The 24431-nt window shown below is 46.9% G+C and overlaps 1 protein-coding gene across 1 annotated transcript in view; it reads left to right on the top strand.

The window, feature by feature from the left end:
- The window catches only part of FAM193A (family with sequence similarity 193 member A), a 104842-nt gene that overhangs the window by 12306 nt on the left and 68105 nt on the right, over positions 1-24431 (top strand). Inside the window, 3 exon segments of the mRNA XM_021677715.2 lie at positions 13624-13781; positions 14504-14671; positions 18036-18270. Of these exon segments, the coding sequence (XP_021533390.2) occupies positions 13624-13781; positions 14504-14671; positions 18036-18270 (561 nt within the window).

Here is a 24431-nt window from a genome sequence, read left to right as displayed (position 1 = left end):
AAGCAGACATCAGAGAAATAGAAAGAAAAATAAAGTATGATAAGTAGAACTAAGTGACAGTAGTCGTTTAAAGGATGGTGTGGTTGGTAGTTGTTGGGACTGGGATTGGATTTTTTTGCCTACTTGAAGGTCATAAGCTACGTTGTTACTATTTCATGGGTGCTGGCAAGGGACATGAGACTCCTGGGTCAGAGACAGAGGACTTGATTGCTCACAGCACAGCAGCGACCATGAGCACGAGCATGTCTGCTCCCCTTGCTCCCTCTCCCTCCCCAAATCCCATGTCCATAAAGTGCGGAGGCCTACATACATGCTGCGGGTACAGTGAGTTTGTGTTGGGGTTCAGGAGCACTGAGTGTGGGCATCTGCCACTTCTGTAGTGTGTAGTAGGAAAGCCTGCACTTTGTCTCAGGGGTATCTGCTGCATAAACCCTGAAAAACAGCCCTGGGGCGGGGCGGTGGGGGGAAGTAGGCAGAGCCTTACAGCCTTGGCACATCCGTCAAGACTGGGAGTTGGTAGGGGAGACCCAGGGAGAGCTGTCTCTCAGCTGTCCTCCAAACAGACATTTTAAAAAGTTAACCAAGAAAAGATAGGAAGTGTTGAATGTGGCAACAAAGAGATTGTATCTGACCTTTGCTAGATTCCTGTTAGTGGAAGTATGGGAGCAGAAGCCAGACTGAGCTGCGTGAAGAGTAAATTATTGGTGAGGAAACTGAGAAGGTCAACTCAAGGTGCTGATTTTCAAGATGCTTGACTGCGAAGGCAGGGAAGACAGATCCGAAGGGGAAGCTGGAGGGGGCCGCTGAGCACATTTAACTACATAAGCAAAGAGCTGCTGGTTGGGGAGAGGTGCTCCCCCTCACTTAAATTTCATTTTTTATTACGTAATATTTGAGAGAGCTATATATGCAGACATGTATAATAAGCCTGAAGATGGTAAAATGACCACCAGCCAGTGTCAGACCCAGGCCATTCCTGATACTCGGGTGCCTATCTGTGTTTCCCCTCCCCTGTCTTTCCTCCTCCTCTTTCTGAGTAGCCACTGTCCTTGAATTTTATATTTATCATTCCCTTATTTTAAAATTACTTTAAAAATTTTATTGCCTCGGGCGCCTGGGTGGCTCAGTCGGTTGGGCGACTGCCTTCGGCTCAGGTCATGATCCTGGAGTCCCGGGATCGAGTCCCGCATCGGGCTCCCTGCTCGGCGGGGGGTCTGCTTCTCCCTCTGACCCTCCCCCCTCTCGTGCTCTCTCTCTCATTCTCTCTCTCTCAAATAAATAAATAAAATCTTTAAAAAAAAATTTTATTGCCTCTATGTGTATCTCTAAATAATAAGTTGTTCAATTTTGTTTGTTTCTGGTCTTTATGAAAGTAGTATATGCTTATGTTGTCTTATGCGTCTTTGTTTATAAGATCCTCATACTGTCTGGGTAGCTGCATTTACTCATTTTCACTAATTCATCCATGATTTACAGTTCAGTATGTTACTATATATAATTTATTCATCGGTAATTTTGTTAAAAGATAGTTTTCCTTTTTTTTTTTTTTAAACAGTGATCCGTGATTTTTAAAAATGCTGTCAGGGCATTTGTATACCTTTCTCCAGGCATTCATTTGTAAGAGTTTTGTTAAGAGTGTGTGTTGGTCAGGATTCTCCAGAGAAATAGAACCAATGGCGTCAGGGAGAGGTAGACAGATCGATAGATAAGAAAGGAAGGAAGGAGATTTATTTCAGGGATTGGCTGATGTGGTCATGGAGGCTGAGAAGTCCCACAGTCTGCCATCCGCAAGCTGGAGACCCAGGAAAGCTGGTGGTGTCCTTCACTCTGAGTCCAAAGGCCCGAGAACCAGGGAGTACTGATGTCTGAGGGCAGGAGGTGGGTGTGTCAGCAGAAGCAGGGAGAGTGAATCAGCCCTTCCTTTTTTGTTCTGTTCAGACCCTCCGTGGAATGGCCGACACCCACCCTCACTGGTGAGGGGATTGTCTTCATTCAGTCTGCAGATTCAAATGCTCATCTCTTCTAGAGACACCCTCACAAAACACCCAGAAATATGGGCGCCTGGGTGGCTCAGTTGATTAAGCGACTGCCTTCGGCTCAGGTCATGATCCTGGAGTTCTGGGATCGAGTCCCACATCAGGCTCCCTGCTCAGCGGGGGGTCTGCTTCTCCCTCTGACCCTCCCCCCTCTCATGCTCTCTCTATCTCATTCTCTCTCTCAAATAAATAAATAAAATCTTTAAAAAAAAAACTACCCAGAAATAGTGTTTTACCAGCTGTCTGTTATCTTTTAGCCCAGTCAAGTTGACACATAAAATTGTCAGAGTGCTTATCCAGGAAATAGAATTGCTGGGTTGTAAGTAATTCAGATGCTTACATTTGTAAGATACACAATTTCCCAAGTGACTGTTCCAGTTTCTATCCCCACCAGTAGTGTCTGAGTTCCTGTTACCCATATTCTTGCCCACACTTAGCATTGGGTAGGCAGTTTGAACTTGTTTGGGGGTGGGAAGGAGTAAGGGAGAGAAATGGTGGTGCCCATGAGATTCCATTAGGACAGGGGAGCTGGGATCTCTTTCGAGAAGAATCATCCTGTTGAGACAGGATTCTCAGGCAAGGCTGTGTAGGTGTTAAAGTAAGGTGGGGTGGGGAGTGTGGAAGTTGAGAAAATTGCTGCCAGAAATCTTTTTTATACAATTTTTTTTTGAGAGGGAGAGTGGATCTCACAAGACTGGGAAGGAACTAGGGAGTGGCCAAGGTTTCAAATGGTCTCCTTGAGAAATGAGAACAGTGAGCTGTCAGGGTGTCTGGGTTACAGCTAGCCTGAGGTCCCTGTTGAAGATGGAGACATTGCTGTGCAGTGGCCCTGACCTGCCCGTCACCCAGCATCTCCCGCTCAGCAGCATCCCTGAATCCCCGGCATGTGCTTGTAGGACAAGGACAGCAAGGCAGGGCTGGTTGGGAAGGGGCAGGGTGGCTGCACAGGCTCCACAGAAGCCCCGCCTCCGGGTCCCTGCTGGGCTCACCCCTCCCACAGGCACGCACCGTCCCTTCCACTTGACATGCGCACACACCAACCCCAGCCACGGCCGCTTTGTCCTGCCCCTGGCTCCTCCAGCTCAGGGTGTCTACACAGGCCTGGCACAGAACAGGTACCCACGGATGGTTTTTGGATGAAGGAATGAGTCTACCTTTAATTTATATCCAAAGGTAATGTTTTAGGACCTCGAAACATTTACCAGTACTCATCCTACACAGTAGAGTTTATAGCTTGGGAGGCTGTGAATGTATTTTCATGGAATTCTGTGAATTCTCTGACAAAACAATTTTTGTTTGTATTCTGGTAATGGGGGAGGGCATGTTCACACCATTGGAGGGCCTGCTGTGTATCAGAGGGCTTTTGCTCCTGCCATCTGTGACCTGCTGAGCCTGGGTACACTGCCTGTCAAGGCCACTGAGAAAGGAACATAGGTTATCTTAATACTTAGGTTCTTCGCTGAGGCCAGGCTGAAAGGTATGGCCTGCTCTGTGCAGGAGAAATTGAGACAGGCAGAGAGGTGGGATGGTCGAGATGATTTGTAGAGAGACCTACATGAATAACAGGCCTGACTCAAGAGAGCCTGTTGAATTTAGGAATTTGGTTTCAGTTAATCATTGATCTGTCTCTTTACAATAATGTTAATTTGAGTAATGATTTTTAGGTTTTTAAATTTTTAAGTTGTAGACCAGCTTGGGTTTTTAGAATTACACAAAGGCTTAAAAAGTGTAAGGTATATTGCATTTTACACTTGTGTATGTTTAAGTAGTGAAAATAACTTAAGTGTGGTGTGGGGGCATGGGAGATGATATTTGGGAGAATTACTGTTTTCTGTGAAGGGGGCTGTGGAGCACTGAGGCATCCTGCCACAAGGAAGACTACTTGGCAGATTAATATTCTATTTTTCTGTTTTCAAGGTTGATCATTTTAAAGGCTTTCTGTTGATTCTGGACATGAGCAATTGTGTCTTGATTCTTAAATATATCATTGAAATAGAAGTCTTTCATTTTACGCTAAGGAACTGGGTTCTCCCAATGGTTATCTGCCCGCAGGTCTTATCAAGGCATATAGTCTCAATTTAAACCGGTCATTTAAGAGTTTGCTAATATTTGTTTGTATCTTGAACGTTTGCCCTGTTGGGTTTTGGTTCCTAATACAAACATATAAAATTCCTTTATAATGAGTATCATGAAAGTGGTTGCTGATACAGTTTGTCACTGCTGCTCAGAACTGTCAGATTGGGAAGACAAAGCTTGAATCAGCCCCATGGAAAGATAATCTAAACGGTGGTCTTTGGCTTTTCTTGCTTAATAATAATGCTTTTGAGATTCATCTGTGTTGTTGCATGTATCTGTGTAGTTAATTCTTTTTTATTTCGGAGGAGTATTCCTTTGTGTGGATGAAGCACAATTTGTTTATCCATTCACCAATAGAGGGACGTTTGTGGTTTTTGGTTTTGGCTATTAACAGTAAAGCTACTAGTAACATTTCAGGAGCGCCTGGGTGGTTCAGTCAGTTAAACATCTGACTCTTGATTTCAGCTCAGGTCTTGATCCTCAGGGTCCTGAGTTTAAGCCCTGTGTAGGGCTACTCGCTGGCTGTGGAGCCTACTTTAAAAAAACAAAACAGTAAAACTACTAATAACATTTGAGTACAAGCCTTTTGGGGACATAGTTCATTTGTCTTTGATAAATACCTAGGAGTAGAATTGCTAGGTCATGGGGTGAGTGTATAATTAACATTTTAAGGAACTGTCTTGGAATTTTTCAAAGTGCTTATACTATTTTCCATCCAAGTATGAGAGTTCCTGTTAATCTATCCTTTACCAAGCCTGGATATATTGACAGTCCTTAACTGTAGCCATTCTAGTGGCTTGTACGGCTGTCTCATGGTTTGACTGGCATTTTCTGAATGACTTGCTGAACATCTTTTCATGTGCTTCTTTTCCATCTGTATCACTTCGGGGACATGGCTGTTCAAATCTTTTGCCCATTTTTATTAGGTTGTTTGTCTTACTATATTGAATTGTGAGAGATCTCTATAGTATATTCTGGGTACAAACCTTTTATCAGGTATGTTTTTCAAATATTTTCTCCTGGTGTGTGGCTTGCCTTCTCATTACAGGACACTGTTCTTTGAAGAGCAAAAATTTTAAATTTGATCAAGTCCAGTTTATCAACTTTTAAATGATTTGGGCTTCTTGTGTTCTATGTAAGTAATCTTCGCTACTCAAGGTTGTAAGATTTTTTGCTCTGTGGTTTTTTCCTAGATGTCTTATGTTTTGGGCTCATACAGTTGCTCTGTGATCCATTTTAAGTGAAGTTTTGTATCTTGTAAAGTAAGGTTGAAGTTCATCCTTTTTGCATGTGGATATCCACTTGTTTCAGAACTGTTTGCTGAAAATACTATTTTTCCTTGTTCAATTACCTTGGCATCTTTGTAAAAAAATCAGTTGACATTTTTTATGTGTGGGTCTACTGGATTCTGTCTTCCACTTTATGTATACACTCATTCTTTTGCTAGTACTGTACAGTTTTGATTCCTGAAGCTTTTTATAGTAAGTCATGAAACTAGGTAGAAGTTCTCCAGTTTTGTTCGTTTTTCAACAGTGTTTTGGCTATTCTGGTTCCTTTGCATTCCCATATAAGGTTTAGAATCGTCTCCCAGTTGCTACAGAAAAGCCTGCTGAGATTTTAACTGACATTGTATTGAGTCTATAGACCATTTTGGCGAGAAATGATATCTCTTTTTTTTTAAGATTTATTTATTAGAGAGCGAGAACGTGAGCCATCAGGAGCAGGGCGAGGGCAAGAGGCAGAGGGAGATAAGCAGACTCCCCACTGAGCAGGGAGCTCGGTGCAGGATTTAATCCTAGGACCCCAAGATTGTGACGTAAGCTGAAATCAAAAGTCAGCTGCTCAACCGACTAAGCCACCCAGGCGCCCCAAAAAATGACATCTTAATAATATTGACTCTTTCAGCCTATTAATATAGTATGACTCTTCATTGATTTAGGTCTTTTAAACTTATTCTTACAATAGTTTTGTAGTCTTTAACATACAGGCTTTGTACATAGTGTGTTGAAAATTTTCCAAGGTATTTCGTATTTTCATTTAAAATAAAATGGTACTTCTAAGAAAATTTAATATCTGATTGTTTATTGCTAATATATAGAGATACAGGGTTTTTTTTTTAATTGACTTTGTATCCTATGAAAGCTCATTTATTTATTCTATTGGTTATTTGGTAGGTTCCTCAAGATTTTCTACATAGATGAGCACATCATCGACAGATAATATATTTTTTCCTTTCCAATCTGTATTTTTTTTTTTTTTTTTTTTTCCCCTTACTGTATTGGCTAGGACCTCCAGTATGATGTTGAATAGGAGTGGTGTGAGCAGACATCCTTCCCTGTTTCAAGTCTTAGGGGGAAAGCACTTAGTCTTCCACTATTAAGTATGATGTTAGCTGTAGGATTTTGTATATCAGGTGGGAAAAGTCTACTTCTGTTTTTAGTTTGCTGGGGGTTACCATGAATGGATATTTAATCTTGTCAAATTCATTTTCTACATCTATTGAAATGACAGGGTTTTTCTTTTTTAGTTTGTTAACAAAATTAATTATGGTGATTTTTGAAATGTCGAATGAACCTTGCATTCCTGTGATAACCCACACTTGATCACAATGTTATTATCCTTTCCATAGGTTGCTATATTGGCTTTGCTGGTGTTTTGTTAAGGACTATTGCATCTGTATTCACGAAGGATAATGGTCTGTAAGTTTCTTGTCTCACAGTACCTTTGTGTGGTTTTCGTATCGGGGTAATATCTCGTAGAATGAACTAGGAAGTATTCTCTCTGCTTTAGTTTTCTGGAAAAGTTTGTGTAGAGGTGGTATTATTTCTACCTTAAATGTTTGATAGAATTCACCAGTGAAGCTATCTTGACCTGGAGTTGCCTTGTTAGGATGGTTTTGAACTATGAGTTCATTTATTTGATAAAGGTTATTTATCTCTTCCAGTGTGTTTTACTAATTTTTGTCTTTAAAGAAATTTGTGTAGTCATTTTGCAGTTTATGTAAGTCATGTCATTATGCTGTGTACCTGCATACAGTTACACAGTACTGTATGTGAGTTATAGCTCAACAAAACTGGGGAAAAAGAACTTTGCCCGTTTTATATCAAATGTGTTGGCATGAAATTGCTCAGGACATTCTCCTACCTGTCTTTTTAATTTCCATGGCACCTGTAGTGATTTGCCCTTGCCACTTTATTCCTGACGTTAGTTGTTTGAGTTTCGTCTGTATTTTTCCCCGATAGCCTGGCTCTAGGTTTATCATTTTTATTAGCTAAGAACCACATTTTGGTTGAATTGATTTTCCATTTTTCTGTTTCATTAATTTCTGCTCTTAGGTTTATTACATTTCTATCTTTCAATTTCATACTTAATTTGTTTAATTTCATAAAATCCTATTTAAGCATTTCTTTAGCTGCATCCTACAAATTTTGGCATGCTGTATTTTTCGTTCAGTTAAAAGTATTTTATAATAACCCTTATTGTGATTTCTTCTTTGACCCAGGGATTATTTAGAATTGTGTTTTTTAATTTCCAAATACTTTGTGGTGTATTTTCCAGATATCTTTTTCTTTTCTTTTTCTTTTCCTTTCCCTTTATTTATTTGAGAGAGACAGAGAGCATGAGCAGGGGGGAGAGGGAGAAGCAGGCTCCCCACTGAGCAGGGAGCCTGACATGAGGCTTGATCCCAGGACCCTGGGACCATGACCTGAGCCGAAGGCAGACACTTCACCAACTGAGCCACCCAGGCGCCCCCCAGATATCTTTTTCTAATTGAAGTGTAATTGACACAACATTATATGTAAGTTTAGTATAACATAATGATTAAATATTTGTATATATTACAAAATAATCTCCACAGTAAGTCTACATCTGTCGCACCATACAGTTACCAAAAAAAGGTTTTTTCCTTGTGATAAAGACTTACTTAAGATCTGTTCTTTGCAACTTTCAAATTTGCAGTACAGTATTAACCAAAGTCACCATGCTGTACATTATATTTCCATGACTTATTTATTTTATAACTGGAAATTTGTACCTTTTGACCCCCTTTTTGTTATTATTAGCTTAATTCTGTTGTAATCGGAGAACATACTTAATATATGATTTAATTTTTAGAAATGTGTTGATTTGTTTTATGGCCAGTTTTGGTTAATGTTCTGTGTGCATTGGAAAGAATTTGTATTCTGTTGTTAGGAAGAGTGTACTGTGAATGTTAGTTACTTCAGATTGGTTGATGGTGGTGTTCACATCTTCTGCATCCTTTCTGATGTTTTTGTCTAGTTCAGTTACTGAAAGAACTGTTGAAATTCCAAATGTAACTATGGGTTTGTGTAGTTCTCCTTTTAATTCCTGCTTCATGTATTTTGAGCTCTGTTATTAGAGTGCTTACATATTTACCACTGTTACTGCTTCTTGTTAAATCAGTCATGTTGTCATTATTATTTTTTTTTTATTTTATTTTTACCGTCATCATCTCCTTCATTGCTGCTAACATTCCTTGTTTTAAAGCCAACTTTCTCTGATAATCATATAGAGCTACCCAGCCTTTTTAAGTTAGTATTTGCATGCAGTATGTCTCCCAACCTTTATTTTTAACCTACCTGTGTCTTTATAATCCACCGTAGAAAGCATGGTGCCTCTTGCTTCTTAATCCAACCTGACCATCTCTTCTAACAATTGGGAAATTTAACTATTTCCATTTAATGTAATTATTGATATGTTTGGATGTAAATTTACCATCTTGCTTTTTTTTCCTTTTTTTTTCCTTCCTTTTTTCCCCCATCTGTTGTTTGCTACTCTTTCCTTCTGTTTCCTTCTTTTCTTTTGGATTAATTGAATTTTTTCTTTTTCTTTCTTTCTTTCTTTCTTTCTTTCTTTCTTTCTTTCGGATTAATTGAATTTTTTCTCTTTCTGTCTGTCCTTCCTTCCTTCCTTCTTCCTCCCTCCCTCCCTCCCTCCATGCTCAGCATGGAGCCCAACGCAGGGCTTGAACTCATGACCCTGAGATCAGGACCTGAGCTGAGATCAAGAGTCAGTTAATGACTGAGCCACCCAGGCGTCCCTTGAGTATTTTTTGATTCTATTTTACCTCCTCTTGGCTTATTACCTATATCACATTGTTTCATTATTTTTAGTGGTTCTAGAATCACAATATATATCTTCAACTTTTCAACTTCTACTTTCAAAGAATATTATATACTTAATATGCAGTATTAAGAGCCCTAAAATAGGGGCGCCTGGGTGGCTCAGTGGGTTAAGCGTCTGCCCTTCGGCTCAGGTCATGATCCCAAGGTCCTGGGATTGAGTCCTGCATTGGGCTCCCTCTCAGTGAGGAGCCTGCTTCTCCCTTTCCCTCTTTCTGCTGCTTCCCCTGCTTGTGCTCTCTCTCTCTCTCTCTCAAATAAATACATAAAATCTTAAAAAAAAAAAAAAAGCCTTAAAATATTGTACTCTGAGTTCCACCAATTGTGTAGTCGTCTATTATCCTCTTAAAAGACTTTTAAAATGAGAAGAGTCCTGGGGCGCCTGGGTGGCTCAGTCATTAAGCGTCTGCCCTCGGCTCAGGTCATGATCCCGGGGTCCTGGGATCGAGCCCCGCCTCGGGCTCCCTGCTCAGCGGGAAGCCTGCTTCTCCCTCTCCCACTCCCCCTGCTTGTGTTCCCTCTCTCGCTGTGTCTCTCTCTGTCAAATAAATAAATAAAATCTTTAATTAAAAAAAATTTAAAAATGAGAAGAGTTGTTCCCCCCCCCCCCCCCAATTATTGGGTTGGTGCTCTTCACTCTTGCATGTAGCTCCGTTCATCTGTGGCTGTTCTTCTGCCTCAGGGGCTGCCTTTAACATTTTTTGTAGTGTAGGGGAACTTCTGTTTGTCTGAAAGCTTGTCTTTTGCTTTCATTTTAAAAAGTTATTTTTGTTCAGAATTCTAGATTGTTGGTCATTTCTTTGCTGGCCTCCCTAGTTTCTGGTGGAAGCATGTTGTCATCCTTGTCTTTGCTCCTCTGTGCAGAAGGGATGTTTTCCTCTGCCTCCTTCTCAGATTTGTACTTCATCATTGATTTTCAGCCCTTTCACTGACGTGCCTTGGTATGGTTTGCTTTCTGTTTATTGTGCTTTGGTTTAGATGAGTTTTTAAGATATGCCAGTTTACAGTCTCATCAAATATGGGAAATTTTCAACAATTTCTTTATATAACCTTTTTTTCTGGGACACCATTACCCACATGTTAGACATCTTGACTTTTGTTTTAGAATTTTTTTTTTCAGTCTTGTTTTTTGCTGTGCCTCATTTTGGATTTTTTATTGCTTCAGATTTATTGATACTCTGCTGCAAGGTATATTTTTCCTCTCTAGAAGTTCCATTCACTAATTTTTTACATCTTCACTTTCCTCGTCGTGTTTGTTTTCCTCTACTTTCTGACACATACGGAGTTTATAATCACCAGTTTCAGATTCTTGTCCATTGGTTGCATCATTTTTGTTGTTTTGGGGTTTCTATTAATTGATTTCCCTCATGGTTATGTGTTCTATTTTTCTTCTTGGTTTTGTCACTGGATGCTGGACTTTGCGTATTTTACATTGTTGAGTGCTAGATCTTGTATTCTTTTCACCTGTGTCGGACTTGGACAGAACATAATAACTGAAATTTGTGTAAGATGAGTACCAGAAGGTGACACATTTAAGGATTTACAATTAGTCCTCATGCGCGATTTTAGAAGGCCTCGCTCCATCCCCTGTCACCAGGACATGTCACTGCCCAGGCTCCTGTTGCCGCTCTGTGTCTGTGCTGTGTGTCGGGTGGCGTCCTTGGTGCCCCTGTGCAGCGGTGAGCGGGACAGGCAGGTCCTGCTCTCGGGGAACCGGTCTTCCCATGATGAAGGCAGGTAAAAAACGAAACAGCAAAAGCCAGAAGAGAAAACAAGGGAAACAGGGATTTCAAGTAGCAGTTTGTGATGTAAAAGATTAACTGGGGTGATTAAGCTCGGGGCATGGGCCCCCACACCAGTAATTTGAACGGGGACACTTGCATCGAGAACCGACTGTTCGCTAGTAACAGGTCAACTACGCAGACCTGGGAAGGGAACTCCGGAGGGTCCAGTGTGGTGCACCTAGGGAGCAGCCGCTCTCAGGCAGAGGCGGTTTAGAGAGGACTCTGGGCAGGACACCCTTGGGAGAGGCCCTCCGGGTAGCAGGGCAGCTGCTGGGAAGCTGCAGGCCGGGTCTGACAGGCTGTCATGGGAGTGGGCGGCCCAGTCCCCCTCCAGCCTCTGAGCCACACGGGGCCTCGCAAGCCTCCGCAGTGGCCCTCCAGCGCCCCCTGCTGGCAGGGCGCCCACACAGCGCCACTGACCAAGGAGCGGTGTCCGCCGGGTGCTGCCCTCACACAGCAGGGCAGAGAAGGGGGGTTTGGAGCAGAGAGGCGGAAACCCGTACCTGGCTCTACCCGCCCCTGCTGAGGCGTGACTGATAGAACTCTATCAGTCTGTCAGGCCTTTCACAGATTGAGTGGGTTAGCGCTCTAGGCAAAGACTCCAGTGCAGTGAAAGAAAAGCAAAAACGTGTCCTGGGAAACCGTGAAGACCTAAGGGATTTAGAGTCTGTTTCTAAGTGGAACGGAAGGTTCTGTGCAGGGGAGCGATGGGGTCTCTCTCACTTTAACCACCACTCTGGCTGCTGCTTGCAGAAGGGCCGTGAGGGGGGTGGCAGCGGGCCGCAGAGAGCCGCCACAGTCGGCAGGCAGAGGTGACGGTGGCTTGGACCGCTTGGGGGCAGTGCAGGGAGAAGCAGGAGCGGATGGTGCATCTGCTGAGCACTGGAGTCGCCGGGTAGCCTTGCTGTCGGCTTTGAGGGGGATGGAGGAGAGAGGAAACCTCCTTCGTGCGGTGCACTGACCTGCTGCTCTTGGGGGACAGCCTGGTTCTGCCAGCACTGTCGTCAGACATGTTGAGCCTTTCTAGTCACCGTGGGTATTAGAATCGTCTCATTTTCAGGTTCTCCCGTCTAATCTGTCGAAAACCCCAGAGTCTCCCCTCTCTCAGAGCGTCTCCCCTCGGTGTCCACCAGGGCCCTCGGGGATCACCACGGGCATGTCATGGGTGTGGAAGGCAGTGGTGCCTGTCCTGCTTCCTTGGCCTTCCCTGCTCTGCCCGGGGGAAGAAGGGGCTCTGGGCAAGAGGGGTTGGGGGGTCTCCATTCTTTACAGGCTGTGTGTGGTTCTCTTTGGTGACCAGGGCCGGGGTCCTTATAGGTGTCCCACTGGGGAGTGGCTCTTGCTTGTAAGGGGCCCTTTTTTAGGGTTTCCTAGACTTTGGTCCAGACTCCTCACTGCTGCGGACTCTCTGTGACCCCCCCCCCCCCCTGCACCCCTGCTCTGCCGCCTGGGATAATTCTGGGACCCACTCACCTAGCCAGAACTCTTTTGGGTGGGGTTCTTTGATGACGCAAGCCCCCGCCCTTGGAGCTGACTGGGACCTGGCCTACCACGTGATGGAGGCTGGCTCTCTGCTGCTCCCTCTCGTGTCCGCGTGCCCGAACTCCAAGGGGCACACGACAGGCCCAGTTTTCCTGTGCTTCATCCAGTAGTAGCAAGCTGGGGCGGTGCCACAGTGTCTGACCGCCCTGAGCAAGCACCCGGCAGACACCACAGCCTCCGAGGGCTTGTCTCGGTTCTCTTCGCCTGTGTGCACTCCCCCCACGGGCCCCTCCCATGGCTCTGCCGTTCTCCTTAGGTTGGTGAGGTGAAGGCTGTGGGGCTGGCTGCCCTGTTAGTGCCCTTTCTTCACCGTGGGGATCATCCACTCTAGGACTGGAGCCCACGTGTCCCTGTTGTAATAGAATCCCTCTCAAGTCCTGTCACTGAGGGACAAGGCGCCAGCTGGGTGAGTGTGGGGTCGTGTCCCAAGACAGGAGAAACTGAGGCCGGAGGGGGGTTGGGTGGGGGGCAAAGGTTGTATTTATGTTCCCTCTAATGGCTGTTGGTGGAACCTTCTAGGGGCTGTTGGGTTCCAGGCATGAGGGTTGGAGCCTGCATCATCCCGCCGTCTTTGCCCAGAACGTTCTCCTTCTCCAGCCTCAGCACAGCTGTGGGGTTCCACGGGACCCAGAGGCCTCTGCTCCCTCCCCACCACTTCCTGCTGGGCTTGCAATGGCCGCTAGCTTTGCACTAAGCGCCATCCCGGGCGAGTGTGGGGCATCACCTGGAAGAGGTGCCCACTGCGCTGGTCGTTGCATGTGCTGATTAGGACGCTGAGAGTGGAGCTGCTCTTTTCTAAAGCATGAAAGAAATTTATTGCCGGTCTTCATGAGATTATGGTAGAACCCTCCAAAGGTAATAAACAATTGGTTGCAAACAAAATTCTTGGGTGTCAGAGAGAAAGTTACCCAGATGACGTCATTGGAGATCTTGTCAGTGTCTGAGTTAAAATTTGTCTCTAAAAGGTGTTTTTCTGACACGTTAATAACAAATTTGTACCATGAACGTTTGAACACAGTCTATTCTGTTCTCTTTTTAAAGCAGGGCCAAGACTTTCTTCTTCACTCCCCTCTTGGTGGGTCCCAGCCGGAGGCAGGCGGCGGGAGGCTAGCCCTCGGCGCGCAGACGCTGCCCTCGGCGGGGCTGGGCACTGCCCCCTCGGACGCCGCGTGCGCCTGCGAGGCCTGCAGCGAGCGCAGGTACCAGGGCGCGCCCGCGGGACAGACCCGCGCCGGAGCTGTAACGGGAAAGGGGCCATTTGCAGAAAGACGGCAGGTGTTTGAGCGATTCCTGAGGACTGAGACGGGAGCCTGGGTGTCAGGCAGAAGACCCGGATGGCTGAGGCTCTCCCGCGTCCCTGTCTGTGAGGGCTGACGGGAGCAAGCTAGTACTCGGAAAGAGGGAAGAGGCAGAGCGAAGTCAGTAGGTAGAGGGGGAGCCGCCCTCCCCTGGGAGGCTGGGCAAGCTGGCAGTGCAGCCGCTGCAGGGCAGAGCGGGGAGAGGCCAGGACTTGGGGGCTCTGAACCAGCTCTGCGCTCAGCTCAAGATGGAGGCCAGTGCAGCCGAGTAGGGAGCAGGGGCTTCGTGGGGAGTGAGAGCTGCCTGATGGGCACCTTGAGATGGAGGGGAGCATCAGCGTTCTCGACGTGGGACGCCAGGTGTGTGCACTCCTCTTGTGCGAGGAGGGGCATAGTCCCCTGGGGACGGGGGTTTGGGGAGCCCGCCAGCTGCGGGCACCTGAAGCGCGTGCTGGTCCGCAGGCCTCCTTGCGGCCACAGCCGGTGGGAGCCAGCTCCCGGAGCTGAGCAAGGTGGGGGGTGCGCTGGGAGTCCGTCCCCGTCCCCTTGGGCTGTCTGCGGGGTGAAGGGTGACCCAGACTGTCCACTAACCCTGACCCCCTTGCTCTTGTGCTGTCTCACAGAGAGATTTCAGCAGAGACGGACCGGGAGCCTCAGCAGCTGCAGAACTGTTGGTCGGAAGTGCGCTACATGGTCCGCTGCATTTACCGCCAGGCGGGGACCCCACTGGCCGACGACCAAGACCAGAGTCTCGTGCCCGACAAGGAGGGGGTGAAGGAGCTCGTGGATAGGTACACGTTGCCCCCTGTGTCATGTCCCTCCCCCAGCCGCTGCCCAGGAAGCCTGCCCTCTGCTCGGGTGGGCTCCTCTTTCAGGACCCAGTAAGCCCGGGCTGCGCTTGCTCAGCCCCTCGTGTCCCGCCAGTCTTGAGCAGACCGATTGCCAGAAGCAAGCCCTCTGAAATGCTTACTGCCTGTATAATAAAAAAATGAATCGACATGTTTCTGTCATTTCTTAGTGTTGAGACTGACCGTAGCACTACTTTCTGAGTACCTACTGTGCCAGGGCTGGTGCTGAGCACTTTCGCAAGCACTCTTGCATGTAACCGGCCCAGGAGGACAGGCAGTTATCCCACTCTTGAGGTAGAGGAAGCTTCCATGAGGTCAGGCAGTTTGAGAACGCGCCGGGGTGGGAGTGGAGAGCCCACTGTAGCCAGGCCTGTCCGAGTGGGCGTTTCTCAGATGGGAGTAGCTGACAACTCAGCGTCTGTTCTTCAGCAGACACCTTGTGCCCCGTGACAGTACTGAATTTGAGGTCGGCATAGTTTTTATTCTCCCTTATGGTTTGTAGCATCTTTTTTCTCTTTTTTGAAATGTTCCAAATAAAAGGGGTAAATTTGAGCTAGACATTTCATGGATTGATTCTGCTTTTGGTTTCTTTTTCTCACATTTTGAATGGGGCTTTTATCGACTTATTTGCTGTACAGTACAGTTTATCCTGGAGCTAGGAATAGTGCTTGGCCGTGGGTTCTGTTAACTAGTGGATGAATCCAGCCAGTGTGTCTAGGGCTTGACCTGTGAACCCCTAGCGTTACAGGACATGGCTCCGGGTGGTGTGTGCCCTTCCAGAAGTTAGGTTTCCTCGTGAATATGAGGAGAAGACATAGGACCTGCTGTTCAGGCACATGACTTCATAGACTGCCAGTGCTCGGGATGTGGCTGGAGTCGAATGAGAGGCAGCTGAAGGAAAACACTTGGCAGGTACTAATACCGGTGAGAGATGTTATGGCAGAAAGTATAAAGCTGGTAACGGGAATTCCTGAGGTTTGGGACACGGCATTGCCCTTATAGTGAGATATAATGTTAGGAATGTGGAAATATCACACCCCCAGCTGGAAGTATGTCTGTACTTGCCCTCATCCTTGTCTCCAAGAGCGCGGCTGCTTTTGTTGTTTACATGCCGATACACATCAGGAGAGGGATGTTTGTAAAGCCCATTTCTGGAAGTCTGTACGACTGGTGATGATAATCCTTTCCTCCTCTCTCTGGCCCTTGGCGTCCTTCATGGTCCTGCTCTGCGCGGCCCTCAGACCATTCTTCACTGCGTTCCAGCTGTGCTGGCTCCCATCCTTCCTCTGCTGGTCACACTCGCTCCTGCTGCAGGGCCTTTGCATTTGCTCTTCTCTCTGTCTGCCATGTTCTTCCTTTCCCAGGGTTGTTTTTTCCTCCCGTCCATTGTTCACATTACTTTTCAGAGTCCCCTTCTCAAAGAGGCCACCCTATGTAAGACCCCAGGCACCTTCCTGCCATCACTCTTATCCCCTTGCCTTCTTTTTTATTATATTCCTGCCATTACCCAGAATTCCATCATCTGTGTGCATGTGCCATAAGCGTCGTGAGGGCAGAGAGTTTATTCCCTTGGCTTCTTCACTGCTGCGGCCTTGGCACCTCACAGTAGCCTTCAGCGCACGTACGCCGGTGTTTGTTGAGTGTATGTGTGGATGAGCCTCCACCGTGTCTTCGGCATACTCCTGCCTCTTGGTCGTACAGCCTTAAAAAAATCTACTTGCGGGGGCGCCTGGGTGGCTCAGTTGGTTAAGCGACTGCCTTCGGCTCAGGTCATGATCCTGGAGTCCCGGGATCGAGTCCCGCATCAGGTTCCCTGCTTCGCAGGGAGTCTGCTTCTCCCTCTGACCCTCCTCCTCTCATGCTCTCTGTCTCTCGTTCTCTCTCTCTCTCAAATAAATAAATAAAATCTTAAAAAAAAAAAAAAAATCTACTCGCGGAAGGACCACATGGCCATTTCGTTGAATTTCTAAGGTACAGAGATGGACAAAGAAATAAAATGGATGTTTAATTCGCCATGCTAAGAGGCATCCAGTTTACTTGTAAGTTTGGTTGTTCCTCTGTCATTTGAGTCTTCTGTGGCATTCCTTTAACAGATGAAATACATTCTGTTTCACAGAACAGTTGTACTGGTAATTAAAATTGTGATTGCTACGCTAAAAAACTAATATATCTTTCTGAAATGTGCTGACCCCAGTGAGAATCCCATCGGTTTTTATTGTTTCTCTAGCCACATTTTGTGCAAGGCTTCCCATGCTCCATTGCTGGGTTTTTCTTGCCTCTTGTCTTTATAACTTAGGTGGTGCACTAATTTAAAACTGGAATAGATGGCAACTTACATTCCTCTCTTTTGACCGAATGTGGTGCCCAGAAGGTAAAAGGATCCATTATGTAAAATCCAGGAACTGTAGCTTGGTACGTTTTACAACTCGTGTCTAATAAAGTGCTGGCCTCAAGTGCTTCCTCCTGCTGGTGGTTCGCAGACAGATGCTGTTGTCGCCCTGGTGGTCCTGGGTTTCTGCCTACAGCCTCCTCAGAAGTGCACAGTTAGAAGAAGCAGCCACTTTAGTAGATTGTCTCCAAATTAGGAAAGAAATTCATAAAAATGTTAACTGCTATTATGGCCCAGTGGAAAGGCACATGCTAATTTTTCCCTTCTCTTTTTTTTGTGAGATAACTTAAAAAGAGACATTGATTCTACAGTTTCCTCTGAGTATAAAAATAATAAAAGCCCATTTGGATTATATACTGAATTCCTAGAAAGAAGGACAGAACAGTCTGCTCTAGAGTCCTCCAAGCCAGGTATCACCTCTGCTGGGTTGGTTGGTTTTCACCTAACACACGGGCATTGAAAATTAATTGTCTTCAGTCTCCCGAGAGAAAGCGCATCCCTCCCAAGACGGCCGCGGAGGTGCTGGTGTGTACGCTCTGCCACGTGCTGGGTGTGTGAGTTCCCAGCATTTTACCCAGCCCGTGTGGACTTCGGTGTTTAGCTGAGTGATTGACTCAGTGATTAACTGCGTCAGTCCATGTGAGACACGGTGCTAGTGCAGAGTAAGTTTTGAGTAAATACTGGGGTTTTTTGTCAGCTGATGACTTTGTGGTTCTCGGCGCTCTGTGTGCCTGGGCCCTTCTTTGTCGAGTGGGGTGATGGCACCTCTCACAGGGCGTTCAGAAGATGGTGGTGGTTGCCATCGCTGGGTGGGCGCCCGTGGAAAGGCTGCAGAACGTGGCTCGCCGACAGCGGTTCCGTGGAGGGCCCTGTGTGGACGGGTCACGGGTGACTGGTGACTCTCTCTTCTCTGTGCAGGCTCTGTGAGAGGGACCCTTACCAGCTGTACCAGCGGTTGGAACAACAAGCCAGAGAGTATGTGCTGGAGATGAAAGTCCGACTCCTCCGGCAGCTGTCGGCTGCATCCAAAGTGAAAGCGCCGTCCGCCCTGCAGGGCCCTCCGCAGGCCCACCAGTTCATCTCTCTCCTTCTCGAGGAGTATGGCGCCCTCTGCCAGGCAGCACGCACCATCAGCACCTTCCTTGGCACGCTGGTAAGGAAGAAGGCTGCCTTTCTCTGGTTCTGCTGGGAAGAGCTAAGAGGACGACTGTGGTCGGGTCAAGTTGTCGTGCGGCTTGTGTGTTGATCTCGTGCACCGCCGCAGGCCCCTGCTTTGCGGTGTTCAGGCACCGAGGAGAGAACCTGATTCCTCTCCCCTTTCTCTTCTCTCTGGACTTCGCTGTGGGATGAAAGTGTTGCGTGGATTGATATCATGGAAATACGGTTTGGAGACCTTGAGGCCTAGGGAGCAGGAGATGGGGACAATATGAGGTGAGGACCAGTGTGTGCGTTAATAGGGAGAAGAAGGAGAAATGGTTTCTGTCTTAAGCTGTTAACTCTGTTGTCAGTGTGCACACACAGAGCATGACTCTTGTAGAGAGCACTTGCCTCCAGTCCTGTGGCTTTCAGTCATCGATTCCACAATCCATCCCTGGGTTAAGGATGGGTTCACAGAGTCCGATAAGAACCCACCCCCACCCCCATCCCCGTCTGGTGGTCCTAACGAAGGAGACAAGCAGGTGTGTTCTTATGGGTCTCTGACCACCTCACAAGGTAAGTTAGCCCACGTGGGTAGAAGGAGGCATGTGGTAGAATCACAGCTACTGGAATCCAGCCAAGCTGGGCATCAGAAGCTTCAGTCAGCCCTATCAGCCGATGCAACTGCTGGTTGCAGGGAGACCATGCTACCCGAGAAACCCGTCATTCATGCTTTCCAGATTGTTAGAAAAATACCACTTTGCTGATAGCCTGTGGACTTGTTTGCCATTACCTAAATTGTGTTATTAAATGATACTTCATTGGGCTAGTTTCAGGTACTTTCTTACTGGTAAAACTACATTTTGAAACAAATACAGTACCAGTAGTTCCTAAGATTTTAAATGTAATGGTCTTAATGTGATCCTAAAGTTGATAGACCTTCTCGCCAGGAAAATTTACAGACACGCAATTTTGCAAGTAATTTCGGGGGGAGGTGGAGTTCATGGACTTCCTCAGGCATCCCTGCAGTAGACCTTGCCATGCCGGTAAGGGACTCCCGACAGCCTTGAGGAAAGCACGCATTGTGAGAAAAGGAGCCGCTGAGTTGGGAGGGACAGCTGTCTCTGCTTTAAGGTGAGATTGTGCGATTGAATGCCCGTGCCCCGAGCAGGGCCAGGCGGGCCTCCGGTGCCTCACTCCTTCATGCCACATCTCACGCAGCTCTCCCTCTTCCGCCTCAGCTTACCGAAAGTACCTGCTCTTCAGAAGTTCACATCCAGCGCCACCTCCTCTGGGACGGCACTCTTGGACCTTCCCAAGTCTGCCGGGAGAGGAGTCGGCCAAGGTGAAGAGTGTCTCCCGGCTGGCCGAACCTCGTGCGGAGCAGTGAAGAGCGCCACGGCAGTGCCCCAGGCGGCGCTTCTGCCTAGGTTCTCCTCAGGCAGTTAGAGTGGAACACGGTTTTTGAAGCAAACAGAAATTGATTTTGATCCTGCTTATTGGAGCAAATTCCTAGCAATTTACGTAGAAATGATTTTCTCGTGGTTTGGAAAGAACTCGTAAACACTAAGAACAAAATATAATTGTTTGTTCAGTGATTTATGTCACTTGCATTATACACAGAGGTACTCAATTTGGTTTCCAGTGGTACAGCAGACGAGACGCCCTGAACTCCTCCTCCCTTCTTGGGAAATTACTGGGTAACATAAACTGAATCTAGATAAAGCCTTTTACAACACATTGCTGAGATGGCATGAAAGGCAAGAAGCCTTAGGGGTGAAAAACAAACTGAAAGCTGGAATCCGGAGAAATTCGTGTGCTCCAAAGCCAACATTCACTCCAAGAACTTCTAATCCCGGGAGACAGGAGGTACAGCCTAAGTCCCACCCCGGTGGCGTCAGCACAGGGTGCTGGGCCCACAGATGGCCACCTCCTCAGTGTGAGAGTGAAGGAGAGGCCCTTACCCTGGAGGGACAGCAAGGGCATGTGCCCGTTGTGATTTTGGGGCAGGCGGAGGCGAAGTACAGCCTCCCAGAAATTTTGTCATTATGGGCCAACTGCCACCTAGGTTTGTGGTCTCAACAAGTGCTATTGGTGGGACGTGAAAAACTCCCAAGCCCTCAAGTTACTTCACAGTGCTCAAGACAGTCAGTCAGTCAGGCAACACACAGGTGGTGGGCTTGGCATCATCTTAGGTAACCACAGTACCCTGTCAGGTCACAAAAGCTAACCGTAATTTCTTATTTTTATACCCAGTCTGTATAAAAGTTTCCCAGTTACCTTAAAAATCTCTTTTATCGGGCGCCTGGGTGGCTCAGTTGGTTGGGCGACTGCCTTCGGCTCAGGTCATGATCCTGGAGTCACAGGATCGAGTCCCGCATCGGGCTCCCTGCTCGGCAGGGAGTCTGCTTCTCCCTCTGACCCTCCCCCCTCTCATGTGCTCTCTCTCTCTCATTCTCTCTCTCAAATAAATAAATAAAATCTTTAAAAAAAAAAAAAAAAAAAAACCCTCTTATCGTTGGAGTGTTCTCACCAAGATCCAACAAGGTTCACAAAGTTATAACAACATCCTTTCAGGCCCACCCAGTGATCTGTGTGGTACAAAGAATGAACAGAGCTAAGTTAAGATACAGTTAAAAGTCAGTATCTCAAGGTAGTAGTTCTCAACATTTTTGGACTTGGGGGCCCTTTAAACTTAGAAACTGAGGACTCTGAAGGGTTTTTTTGTGTGTGGATTTTATCTATCAATATTTGCTGTGTTGAAATTAAAAGAGAAATTTAAAACTTAAATACTTTAAAAACAATGATCCCATTACGTAACATAAATAGCACATATTTTTAAATAAAAAAACTATTTTCTTTTTTTTTTTAAGATTTTATTTATTTGAGAGAGAGAGAGAAAGCAAGTGAGAGCACAAGCAGGGGGAGTGGGAGAGGGAGAAGCAGGCTTCCCGCGGAGCAGGGAGCCCGATGCGGGGCTCGATCCCAGGACCCTGGGACCATGACCTGAGCCGAAGGCAGACGCTTAACGACTGAACAACCCAGGTGTCCCAAAAAAGAACTATTTTCCAAAACATATTTAGTAACAAGAGGGGCATCTTTACATTTTTGCAAATCTCGCTAGTTTCCGGCTCAATAGAGGACACATAGCTTCTCATAGCTACTTCTGCACTCACGCTGTTGTCATAGGTTGCTTTGGCTGAAGTTACTGAAGAAAATTCTGCCTCACCTCAGTATCCTTTTCAGCCATTCTGTGAGAGTACACCAGACCCCGAGTGCTTCTTAACAGTGGGTGGCAGTGCAGGATCTGCAAGCGTGTCGCTGAGCTGACTGCACTCTGTTCCACCAGAACCAGCGGTGTAGCCCACACATTGAGTGCATCTGCCCACATGTGGTTTTCTAGCATCATGTGTTGGTCATTTGGAGTATGCCAGCTCACCGAGTAATTTAGTGCAGATCTTCCTGATGATATTCAGTATAAAAAAATGACCTTTGTCACTGTCACCACTGATCCTCATCGGAACAGAGAAGCCTCAGGGCCACAGTGGCAGATTCAAGTTTTCCAGAATTCAAATTTTTGCTTAAAAGCTCAGATTTTATGATTGGCCACAAATCAGGTCCGTTGCTTTCCTTAAAGCAGCAAATTGGCTTGCTGCACAAACCCTGCCTGCTAATTCTCTGCCTCCTCATCCGGCTTCTCTTCTTTTCTGACTCTGCAGAACCCGTGGAGTACATTTAGACATAGGAAGGTATCTTTAAAAACATGACTTTCACGGGAAATGCACTTGTGGGTTTATTGTACACTGCCCTGGGGATCAAACAGGATGATAGGGTCACATTTTAAAAATGTATTTTAAGTATTAAAATAGAATTGGGACTACACCTAGCTTGTGCTTCCCACCGTCTGGGAAATGCCCTGCCAGGGCTGCAGTAATCATGAAATCTGCATTTCCACCCATAAGGACAGAAGCATCTTGAATATCCTGGTTATTTCACAAGGTGTGTTCTAGAACTTGATTGTAAACACCTCCTCTTTCTCCTTCCAGACCCCCAAAAACCTTTTTGCGGTTGAATGTAAGGAGTAAAACTAGTTTGGATAGAAAAGCCTAAGCTTGAGTCATTGGTGAGCTTGTTATCCATGTCTCCTGCTCAGGCAGCGCTGAGTCTCAGCCATGCTCTCACGCGGGCACCACCTCTCCCAGCAGCCATGAGTGCACGTCCCCCCGCCCCCGCAAACCCCTGTCCCCACGGCCCCGGGCCCATCGTTCAGCCTCTGTAGGCTGTTTCTGGCCTGTGAATGGGTCCTGGAGCACCCAGTTCAGGGTTGTCGAGGGTGCTAATGAGATGACCATTGCGAGCACAAAGAACAGTGCCTGGCCTGCAGGGAGCACTTTGTTGCTAACACACGTTGTTTTCCCAAGTTGATTTTAGGCTGGGAAATGAGTTTGGGGTCTGCTGTTTCTCTCGCGTGCCTCATTTGGAAGTATGATTTCAGATTTCATTAAAAAATGTTGAACATCTTCCTAAGTCATCCTTCACCGAGCTACCTGTAGTAACATGACCCCCAAAAGCCAGAGCTATGTCCCACCCCCGCAAGTAGGCAGGCAGGGACCATGCACTCGGCCCCAAAGGCTTATGGGGGAGCCCAGGCAAGCCCTCAGCTCTCCCGAGCCACTTCCCCAGAACCCTCCCTCAGCTGGTGGGGGGTACTGGTCTGACTGCTGCTTTAGCTCCTGCATCTTTGTTGTAGAGACAAATCATAAATTGGATCACTGCCTACTCCTCTGTCCCCTGGTGACTCCTGGAGAGCAGGGGCCTACTGGCTTTGTCTTTGTGTCCCTGTAGCTGGCCCAGTGCCTGCGCAGGGTGGTCTGTGCTGACGTCTGTGACTCATGACGTGTTCGACATGTCGTCTGTGGCCACGTCCTTAGTACATTCTTCAGCAAGGTTCTCATTCCAGAAATTGGGTGGAGTTTAGCAGCTCCCTGGCCAGCTTTCCTGTATCGAGTCATGGCAGTGAGAGGTGCTGAAGTGCACATGTGGGGGAGTGAGAGCAAGCTCTGGAAACGTGGGCAGAACGGAGGGTTTGAGGTTCTCTGCAGGTGCCGCAGGTTCCTTTCGGGGCCTCTGTCTGTCTGCAGGGCGTGAGCAGAGGCCTGCGGGCGGCAGGGCTGGCATCCATTTGTGCTGAGTGATGCCGCCAGCGCGCCTTCAGCTCTGTCTCCCTGGTCGTGCTCAGGGACAGGGAATGCTCATTTTAACTCCTCTCTCAGCCCCCATGCCAGCCAGGTATCAGGCAAAACAGTGGAGTCTTCGTGTGTAGATTGTTTGCTAACGTCTGCAGGTGCGATCGTGTGGATTCACTTGGGCTAAATTATAAAAGTAGTCACCATGAGTAATCCATTGCATGGAGTATTGCTACCTAATGTTAGGCAGTTCCTCCGGTTGTCAGTGGCTTAAGGAAGGAACACGTACCCAAGGATGTAAGATGATTGAAACACAGGGAGCCCTACAGCACCGCGTAACTTACAGGCGGACGTGTGGAGTCCCATACGCATATGCTTGTGGCAAGATCTGTGCTTAGGAAAGGTACCCTCTCTATCCTGGTCACCTTGTATTGAGGGCAAATGGGTGTTTCTTTTGATGTCACTCTCTGTGATGGCCAGGACAGTCCCAAATGTTTACAAGCTATCTAAAGTAACTGATGAGTTTGCCATTGTGTATTAGGGAGAGGGAAGACCTGACCTTTCATGGCATATTGCTAGTGGAGAAATTATTTGCATCCACCAGAATGGGAGATTTCTCAAGATAGGCAAGAAAATGATTGCCCTTTGACATCAGAGATTTGTATGCATTTAAATTGTTTGAAGAGTAGGGCTTTCAGTGCATTTTGGAAGCACAGTGTAAGGAATGACCATCAAATCCGTGCGTTTGTTTCTCTCTCTCTGTCGCTTCGTCTGTGTGTGTCTTACCCCCTTTCTGTGTGTGAGGGATTTAGAAGGGAGGAGAGGTGGGGTCCCGTGTGCGTGTGGCCAGAGGTCTGCATCAGGGTGTCTTCTGGAAGTACCGGGAGCGGCGACCCCTTGTCCGCAGAGTGTTCTGGGCCTGCAGAGAGGGATGGAGCGGGCGGATCCTTTTGGGGAGTTTTTAGTCTTCGTCAATTCAGTACATCTTCCA

This window comes from Neomonachus schauinslandi, chromosome 2, assembly GCF_002201575.2.
Source record: "Neomonachus schauinslandi chromosome 2, ASM220157v2, whole genome shotgun sequence".
Classification (NCBI taxonomy): Eukaryota; Metazoa; Chordata; class Mammalia; order Carnivora; family Phocidae; genus Neomonachus; species Neomonachus schauinslandi.
This window is presented reverse-complemented; position numbering and strand designations above follow the sequence as displayed.